This window comes from Sturnus vulgaris, unplaced genomic scaffold (assembly GCF_052056855.1).
Source record: "Sturnus vulgaris isolate bStuVul1 unplaced genomic scaffold, bStuVul1.hap1 Scaffold_547, whole genome shotgun sequence".
Lineage (NCBI taxonomy): Eukaryota > Metazoa > Chordata > Aves > Passeriformes > Sturnidae > Sturnus > Sturnus vulgaris.
The window spans coordinates 107,759-118,002 of NW_028276539.1; the positions used below are offsets into that span (position 1 = coordinate 107,759).

A 10,244-nucleotide genomic window follows, 5' to 3' on the forward strand; every position below is an offset into this window, starting at 1 on the left:
ATCCAAAATCCATCCAAATCCACCCAAAATGCCCCAAAATCCACCCAAATTCATCCAAAATCCTCCAAGTTCATCCAAAATCCATCCAAATACACCCAAATTCCAACCAAATTCATCCAAATCCACCCAAATTTATCCAAAATCCACCCAAAATGCCCCAAAATCCATCCAAAATCCATCCAAATCCACCCAAATTCCAACCAAATTCATTCAAATTCATCCAAATCCACCCAAAATCACCCAAATTCATGCAAAATACACCCAAATTCATTCAAATTCATTCAAAATCCACCCAAATTCATCCAAATCCACCCAAATTGATCCAAATCCACACAAAATGCCCCAAAATCCACACAAAATGCCCCAAATTCATCCAAAATCCATCCAAAATCCACACAAAATGCCCCAAAATCCACCTAAATCCACCCAAATTCAACCAAAATCCATCCAAATCCACCCAAATTCATCCAAAGTCCCCCAAATTCATCCAAATTCCAACCAAATTCATCCAATTCCAAGCAAAATCCATCGAAATCCACCCAAATTCATCCAAAATCCAACCAAATTCCTGCAAATTCATCCAAATCCACCCAAATCCACCCAAATTCATCCAAAATCCATCCAAATTCCATCCAAAGTCCCCCAAATTCATCCAAATTCCAACCAAATTCATCTAAATTCATCCAAAATCCACCCAAATCCACCCAAATTCCTGCAAATTCATTCAAATCCCACCCCAAATGCCCCCAAATCCACCCAAATCCACCCAAAATCCACCCAAATCCACCCAAATTGATCCAAATCCACACAAATTCATCCAAAATCCACCCAAAATGCCCCAAAATCCATCCAAAATCCATCCAAATCCACCCAAAATGCCCCAAAATCCACCTAAATCCACCCAAATTCAACCAAAATCCATCCAAATCCACCCAAATTCATCCAAAGTCCCCCAAATTCATCCAAATTCCAACCAAATTCATCCAATTCCAAGCAAAATCCATCGAAATCCACCCAAATTCATCCAAATTCCTGCAAATTCATTCAAATCCCACCCAAAATGCCCCCAAATCCACCCAAATCCACCCAAAATCCACCCAAATTGATCCAAATCCACACAAATTCATCCAAAATCCACACAAAATGCCCCAAAATCCAACCAAATTCATCCAAATCCACCCAAGTTCATCCAAAATCCATCCAAATCCACCCAAATTCCAACCAAATTCCTGCAAATCTATTCAAAATCCACCCAAATTCATCCAAATCCACCCAAATTTATCCAAAATCCCCCAAATTCCCCCAAATTCCACCCAAAATGCCCCAAAATCCATCCCAATCCATCCAAATCCACCCAAATTCATCCAAATCCATCCAAATCCACCCAAATTCATCCAAAATCCCAAATTCACAAATTCCCCCAAATTAATCCAAAATCCGCCCAAATTCCGGCAAAATCCACCCAAATTTACCCAAATTCCCCAAAATTCCACCCAAATTCCCCAAAATTCCACCCAAAATCCACCCAAATTCCCCCAAATCCACCCAAATCCGCCCAAATTCCACCCAAATTCATCCAAAATCCACCCAAAATCCACCCAAGTCCACCCAAAATCCCCAAAATCCACCCAAATTCATCCAAATCCATCCAAAAACCACCCAAATTCATCCAAATCCACACAAAATGCCCCAAAATCCATCCCAAATCCATCCAAAATGCCCCAAGTTCATCCAAAATCCACCCAAATCCACCCAAATCCACCCAAATTCACACAAAATCCACGCAAATTCCTGCAAATTCATTCAAAATCCACCCAAATTCATCCAAATTCACCCAAATTGATCCAAATCCACACAAATTCATCCAAAATCCACACAAAATGCCCCAAAATCCACCCAAATCCATCCAAATCCACCCAAATTCCAACCAAATTCATTCAAATTCATCCAAAATCCACCCAAATTCACCCAAAATCCACACAAAATGCCCCAAAATCCATCCAAAATCCACCCAAATCCACCCAAAATGCACCCAAATTCATCCAAAATCCATCCAAATTCATCCAAATTCATCCAAATTCATCCAAAATCCACCCAAAATGTCCCAAAATCCATCCAAAATCCACCCAAATTCATCCAAAATACACCCAAAATGCCCCAAAATCCACCCAAATTCATCCAAATCCATCCAAATCCACCCAAATTCCAACCAAATTCATCCAAATTCATCCAAAATCCACCCAAATTCATCCAAAATCCACCCAAATTCATCCAAAATCCATCCAAATCCACACAAATTCATTCAAAATTCATCCAAATCCACACAAATTCATTCAAAATCCACACAAAATTCACCCAAATTCATCCAAATCCACCCAAATTGATCCAAATCCACACAAATTCATCCAAAATCTACACAAAATCCACCCAAATTCATCCAAATTCATCCAAATCCACCCAAATTCATCCTAAGTCCCCCAAATTCATCCAAAATCCAACCAAATTCCATCCAAAGTCCCCCAAATTCATCCAAATTCCAACCAAATTCATCTAAATTCATCCAAAATCCACCCAAATCCACAGAAATTCCTGCAAATTCATTCAAATCCCACCCAAAATGCCCCCAAATCCACCCAAATCCACCCAAAATCCACCCAAATCCACCCAAAATCCACCCAAATCCACCCAAATCCACCCAAAATCCACCCAAATTGATCCAAATCCACACAAATTGATTCAAAATCCACACAAAATGCCCCAAAATCCATCCAAAGTTCATCCAAATCCACCCAAATTCATCCAAATTCATCCAAAATCCATCCAAAACCCATCCAAACTCATCCAAATTCATCCAAAATTCATCCAAAACCCATCCAAATCCACCCAAATCCACCAAAATTCATCCAGAATCCATCCAAAACCCATCCAAATCCACCCAAATTCATTCAAAATCCACCCAAATTCATCCCAAATCCCCCAAATTCATCGAAATCCACCCAAATTGATCCAAATCCACACAAATTCATCCAAAATCCACCCAAAATGCCCCAAGTTCATCCAAAATCCATCCAAAGTTCATCCAAATCCATCCAAATCCACCCAAATTCATCCAAATCCACCCAAATTCATCCAAATCCACCCAAATCCACCAAAATTCATCCAAAATACACCCAAATTCATGCAAATTCATCCAAAATCCATCCAAATCCACCCAAAATCATCCAAATTCCAACCAAAGTCATCCAAATCCACCCAAATTGATCCAAATCCACCCAAATTCATCCAAAATCCACACAAAATGCCCCAAAATCCACCCAAATTCATCCTAAGTCCCCCAAATTCATCCAAAATCCATCCAAATCCACCCAAGTTCATCCAAAATCCCTCAAGTTCATCCAAATCCACCCAAGTTCATCCAATTTCCAACCAAATTCATGCAAATCCATTCAAAATCCACCCAAATTCACACAAAATCCGCCCAAATTCCTGCAAATTCATCCCAAATCCACCCAAATTCATCCAAAATGGCCCAAATTCACCCAAAATCCGCCCAAATTCTGGCAAAATCCACCCAAATTTACCCAAATTCCCCAAAATTCCACCCAAATTCCCCAAAATTCCACCCAAAACCCACCCAAATTCCACCAAAATGCCCCCAAATCCCCTAAAATCCTCCCGAATCCACCCAAAATCCAACCAAAATTCTTCAAGTTACACCCAAAATCCCCCAAATCCACCCAAATTCATCCAAATGCACCCAAATTCCCCAAAAAATCCCCCAAAAATCCCCCCAAAAAATCCCCAAAAATCCCCAAAAAATTCCAAAAAATCCCCCCAAAAATTTCCAAAAAATCCCAAAAAAATCCCCCAAAATCGCCAAAAAATTTCCAAAAAATCCCCCCAAAAATGGCAAAAAATCCATTAAAAAATCCCCCAAAAATCCCCCCAAAATCCTAAAAAATCCCAAAACATTTCCAAAAAATCCCAAAAAAATCCCTAAAAATCCCCAAAAACATCCCCCAAAAATCCCGCGAAAAATCCCTCAAAAATCCCAAAAAATCCCCAAAAATCCCCCAAAAATCCCCAAAAAATCCCAAAAAATCCCCAAAAAAATCCCCCAAAAATCCCTCGAAAAATCCCCAAAAATTTCCAAAAAATCCCCCAAAAAAATCCCCCAAAAATCCCTCGAAAAATCAAAAAAAAACCCAAAAAAATCCCCCAAAAATCCCCCAAAAATCCAAAAAAAATCCCCAAAAAATCCAAAAAAATCCCCCAAATTTTCCCAAATTTCCCCCAAATTTTCCCAAATTTTCCCAAAATTCCCAAAATTCCGGAATTTTCCCTGACCTGGATGGAGGAGGCGGCCCCTCCCCCCACGCCGATCCTGTAGACGGGACCCCCCAAAAATCCCAAAAAAATCCCCAAAAAACCCTAAAATTCCCCAAAAAATCCCCCCAAAATCCCCCAAAAAATCCCCAAAAAATCCCCCAAAAAATCCCAAAAAATCCCCAAAAAATCCCCAAAAATCCCAAAAAAATTTCCAAAAAATCCCTAAAAAATCCCTAAAAATCCCAAAAAATCGTCAAAAAAATCCCAAAAAATGCCTAAAAAATCCCCCAAAAAATCCCCAAAAATTTCCAAAAAAATTCCCCCAAAATAAAAAAAAAAATCCAAAAAAATTCCAAAAAATCCAAAAAAATCGCCAAAAAATCCCAATAAATCCCCCAAATTTCAGCCAAATTTCCCCAAATTTTCCCAAATTTTCCAAAAATTCCCCAAATTTTCCCAAAAATCCCCCAAATTTTCCCCAAATTTTCCCAAAATTCCCGAATTTTCCCTGACCTGGATGGAGGAGGCGGCCCCTCCCCCCACGCCAATCCTGTAGACGGGACCCCCCAAAAATCCCCAAAAATCCCAAAAAAACCCTAAAAATCCCCAAAAAAATAAAGAAAAAATCGTCAAAAAATCCCAAAAAAATCCCAAAAAATCCAAAAAAATAAAAAAAAAAATCCCCAAAAAATCCCCAAAAAAATAAAGAAAAAATCGTCAAAAAATCCCAAAAAAATCCCAAAAAATCCAAAAAAATAAAAAAAAAATCCCAAAAAATCCCAAAAAATCCCCCAAAAATCCCCAAAAATTTCCAAAAAATCCCAAAAAAATCCCCATAAAAATCCCAAAAAATTTCCAAAAAATCCCTAAAAAAATCCCAAAAAATCCCCCAAAAAATCCCCCAAAAAATCCCAAAAAAATCCCAAAAATATCCCAAAAAAATCCCAAAAAAATCCCAAAAAAATCCCAAAAAATCCCAAAAATCCCAAAAAATCCCCCAAAAAATCCCCAAAAATCCCCAAAAAATCCCAAAAAATCCCTAAAAAAATCCCCCAAAAATCCCCAAAAAATCCCCCAAAAATCCCCAAAAAATCCCCCAAAAATCCCCAAAAAATCCCAAAACAATCCCAAAAAATCCCAAAAAAATCCCAAAAAAACCCCCCAAAAATCCCCAAAAAAATCCCCAAAAAATCCCAAAAAATCCCCCAAATTTTCCCAAATTTTCCCAAATTCCGGAATGTTCCCTGACCTGGATGGAGGAGGCGGCCCCTCCCCCCACGCCGATCCTGTAGACGGGACCCCCCAAAAATCCCAAAAAAATCCAAAAAAAACCCAAAAAAAATCCCAAAAAAATCCCAAAAAATAAATTAAAAAAATCCCTAAAAATTCCCAAAAAATCCCCAAAAAAATCCAAAAAAAATCCCAAAAATTTCCAAAAAATCCCAAAAAATCCCCCAAAAAATCCCAAAAAATCCCAAAAAAATCCCCAAAAAATCACAAAAAATCGGAAAAAATTCCAAAAATCCCCCAAAAAATCCAAAAAAATCCCCAAATTTCCCCCAAATTTTCCCAAATTTTCCCAAAATTCCGGAATGTTCCCTGACCTGGATGGAGGAGGCGGCCCCTCCCCCCACGCCGATCCTGTAGACGGGACCCCCCAATTTCACCACCAGCATCCCTGGGGGAGGGGAGGGGTCACAAAGGGGAAATTTGGGGGAAATTTGGGGGATTTTGGGGGAATTTGGGGAAATTTGGGATATTTGGGGGGATTTGGGGGAAATTTGGGGATTTTTGGGGAAATTTTGGGGGGATTTGGGGGAAATTTGGGGATTTTTGGGAAAATTTTGGGGAAATTTTGGGGAAATTTGGGGGGATTTGGGGGGATTTATGGGGATTGGGGGGAAATTTTGGGGAAATTTGGGGATTTTGGGGAAAATTTGGGGGATTTTGGGGGGATTTTGGGGAGTTTTGGGGGATTTGGGGGAATTTTGGGGGGATTTGGGGAAAATTTGGGGGGATTTTGGGGAATTTTGGGGGAATTTTGGCGAAATTTGGGGATTTGGGGGAAATTTTGGGGGATTTGGGGGGATTTGGGGGAATTTTGGGGAGATTTTGGGGGGAATTTTGGGATGTTTGGGGGGATTTGGGGATTTTGGGGAATTTATGGAGGATTTAGGAGAAAATTTGGGGGAATTTGGGAAAATTTGGGGATTTTGGGGGAATTTTTGGGATTTTTTTTGGATTTCGGGGAATTTTGGGGGAAATTTGGGTGATTTTGGGGGAAATTTGGGATTTGGGGTGGAATTTGGGGGAATTTTGGGGAAATTTGGGGATTTTTGGGGGGATTTTGGAGGAATTTTGGGGAATTTTTGGGGAATTTTGTGGAAATTTTGGGGGGATTTTGGGGGATTTATGGGGATTTAGGCAAAAATTTGGGGGAATTTTGGGAAAATTTTGGGAATTTGGGGGAATTTTGGTGAAATTTTGGGAGGATTTGGGGGAATTTTGCAAATTTGGGGATTGGGGGAAATTTTGGGGAATTTTGGGATATTTGGGGGGAATTTAGGGAGGATTTAGGGGAAAATTTGGGGGAATTTGGGGGAAAATTTGGGGAAATTTTGGGGGAATTTTGGGGGAATTTTTGGGAAATTTGGGGGGATTTTGGGGGATTTGGGGAATTTTGGGGGGATTTTGGGAAAATTTGGGGGGATTTTGGGGAAATTTTGGGGGGAATTTTGGGATATTTGGGGTGATTTTGGGGGTTTTTGGGGGGGTTGGGGGAATTTTAGGGGGATTTTGGGGAAATTTTGGGGGGACTTAGGGGAAAATTTGGGGGAAATTTGGGATTTGGGGAAAATGGAGGGATTTTGGGGGGAATTTTTGGGGAATTTTGGGGAGGTTTGGGGGAAAATTTGTGAAGATTTTTGTGAATTTTGGGGAATTTGGGGGAAATTTGGGAGATTTGGGGGGAAATTTAGGGATTTTTGGGGAAATTTTGGGGATTGGGGGAAATTTTGGGGGATTTTGGGGGGTTTTGGGGGGGTTGGGGGAATTTTAGGGGTATTTTGGGGGAATTTTGGAGAATTTTGGGGGGATTTGGGGAAATTTTGGGGGGAATTTGGCAAATTTGGGGAATTTTGGGGAAATTTTGGGGATTTTGGGGAATTTTGGGGGGATTTTGGGGGGAAAAATTAGGGATTTGAGGGGAATTTTGGGGAATTTTGGGATATTTGGGAGAAATTTAGGGAGGATTTTGGGGGGAATTGGGGGAATTTTGGAAGATTTTGGGGAAATTTTGGGATAAATTTGGGGGATTTTGGGGTAAATTTTGGCCATTCCTGGGATATTTTTGAGGTGATTTTGAGATATTTTGGGACATTTTTTTAGGGACATTTTTGGGGTGATTTGGGGCCATTTTGGGGTGATTTTGGCCCATTTTGGGCCATTTTTTGGGGATATTTTTGGGGTGATTTTGGCCCATTTTGGGCCATTTTTAGGGATTTTTTGGGGTGATTTTGGCCCATTTTGGGCCATTTTTTGGGATATTTTTGGGGTGATTTTGGCCCATTTTGGGCCATTTTTTGGGGATATTTTGGGGGTGATTTGGGGCCATTTTGGGCCATTTTTTGGGGATATTTTTGGGGTGATTTTGGCCCATTTTGGGCCATTTTTTGGGGATATTTTTGGGGTGATTTTGGGCCATTTTGGGCCATTTTTGGGAGACATTTTTGGGGTGATTTTAGGATATTTTTAGGGTATTTTTGGGTTAATTTTGGCCCATTTTGGGACATTTTTTGGGGATATTTTTGGGGCGATTTTAGGACATTTTTTAGGATATTTTTGGGTAAATTTGGGGTAAATTTGGGATCTTTTGGGGATATTTTTAAGCCATTTTTGGGGCCATTTTTGGGGTGATTTGGGGCCATTTTGGGACATTTTTGGGGGATATTTTTGGGGTGATTTTAGGATATTTTTAGGGTATTTTTGGGGTGATTTTGGGATATTTTTGGGACATTTTTGGGGTGATTTTGGCCCATTTTGGCCATTTTTTGGGGATATTTTTGGGGCGATTTTAGGACATTTTAGGGATATTTTTGGGGTGATTTTGGGCCATTTTTTAGGGATATTTTTGGGGTGATTTTGGGCCATTTTGGGCCATTTTTTAGGGATATTTTTGGGGTGATTTTGGGACATTTTTGGGTTAATTTTGGCCCATTTTGGGACATTTTTTGGGGATATTTTTGGGGTGATTTTGGGACATTATTGGGGTGATTTTGGGACATTTTTGGGGTGATTTTGGGCCATTTTGGGCCATTTTTGGGGATATTTTTGGGGCTATTTTAGGACATTTTTGGGTTAATTTTGGCCCATTTTAGGATATTTTTTGGGGGATATTTTTTGGGTGATTTGGGGCCATTTTTGGGCCATTTTTGGGGTGATTTTGGCCCATTTTGGGACATTTTTGGGAGACATTTTTGGGGCTATTTCAGGACATTTTTGGGATATTTTTGGGGTGATTTTGGCCCACTTTGGGCCATTTTTTGGGATATTTTTGGGGTGATTTTGGGATATTTTTGGGGTGATTTTGGCCCATTTTGGGACATTTTTGGGAGACGTTTTTGGGCTATTTTAGGATATTTTTGGGCCATTTTTGGACATTTTTGGTTTGATTTTGGCCCATTTTGGGACATTTTTGGGGGACATTTTTGGGGTGATTTTGGGCCATTTTTGGGCCATTTTTGGGAGACATTTTTGGGGTGATTTTAGGATATTTTTAGGGTATTTTTGGGTTAATTTTGGCCCACTTTGGGCATTTTTTGGGGATATTTTTGGGGTGATTTTGGGATATTTTTGGGGGACATTTTTTGGGTGATTTTGGGGCCATTTTTGGGGTGACTTTGGCCCATTTTGGGCCATTTTTGGGAGACATTTTTGGGCTGATTTTAGGATATTTTTAGGGTATTTTTGGGTTAATTTTGGCCCACTTTGGGCCATTTTTTGGGGATATTTTTGGGGTGATTTTGGGATATTTTTGGGGTGATTTTGGCCCATTTTGGGCCATTTTTGGGAGACATTTTTGGGGTGATTTTAGGATATTTTTAGGGTATTTTTGGGTTAATTTTGGCCCATTTTGGGACATTTTTTGGGGATATTTTTGGGGCGATTTTAGGACATTTTTTAGGATATTTTTGGGGTAAATTTGGGGTAAATTTGGGATAAATTTGGATCTTTTGGGGATATTTTTAAGCCATTTTTGGGCCATTTTTGGGGACATTTTTGGGGTGATTTTGGGACATTTTTGGCTTCATTTAGGCCCATTTTGGACATTTTTTTGGGAAATTTTTTGGGTGATTTTGGGATATTTTTGGCCCATTTTGGGACTTTTTTGGGGAATATTTTTGGGGCTATTTCAGGACATTTTTGGGATATTTTTGGGGTGATTTTGGCCCATTTTGGGCCATTTTTTGGGGATATTTTTGGGGTGATTTTGGGATATTTTTGGGGTGATTTTGGGATATTTTTGGGTTAATTTTGGCCCATTTTGGGCCATTTTTTTGGGGGTTTCCTCACCCGGCTCCGGGCTCTCCTTCCTGACGTGCTCGTCCTCCAGGGCCCCCGATGCCCCCGCTGAACATGATGGGTTTGATCCATTCCCTGCGCTGCCCCCCGGGCAAAACCTGCCCAAAAGAGCGGGCAAAACCTGCCCAATTAACGGTAATTAACGTTAATTAACGGGCAAAAAAAATCCCCGTGAAAATCGCCCCAAAAAACCCCAAAAAAACCCCGGGAAAAATCGCCCAAAATAGCCCCAAAAAAGCCAAAAAAATCCAAAAAATCCAAATTAATTGACCCAAATTAATCCCAAAATCCTGCCCCAATTAACGCTAATTAATGTTAATTAATGGGCACAAAAA

The 10,244-nt window shown here is 39.9% G+C and overlaps 1 protein-coding gene across 1 annotated transcript in view; it reads right to left on the reverse strand.

The window, feature by feature from the left end:
• Positions 1-10,030, reverse strand: part of LOC106864447 (phosphoribosylformylglycinamidine synthase) — a gene marked incomplete at its 5' end in the record, with an annotated part of 57,003 nt that extends 46,973 nt beyond the window's left edge. Inside the window, 3 exon segments of the mRNA XM_088158545.1 lie at positions 5,934-6,007; positions 9,901-9,946; positions 9,948-10,030. Of these exon segments, the coding sequence (XP_088014671.1) occupies positions 5,934-6,007; positions 9,901-9,946; positions 9,948-10,030 (203 nt within the window).
• Between the last annotated feature and the right edge of the window lie 214 nt (positions 10,031-10,244).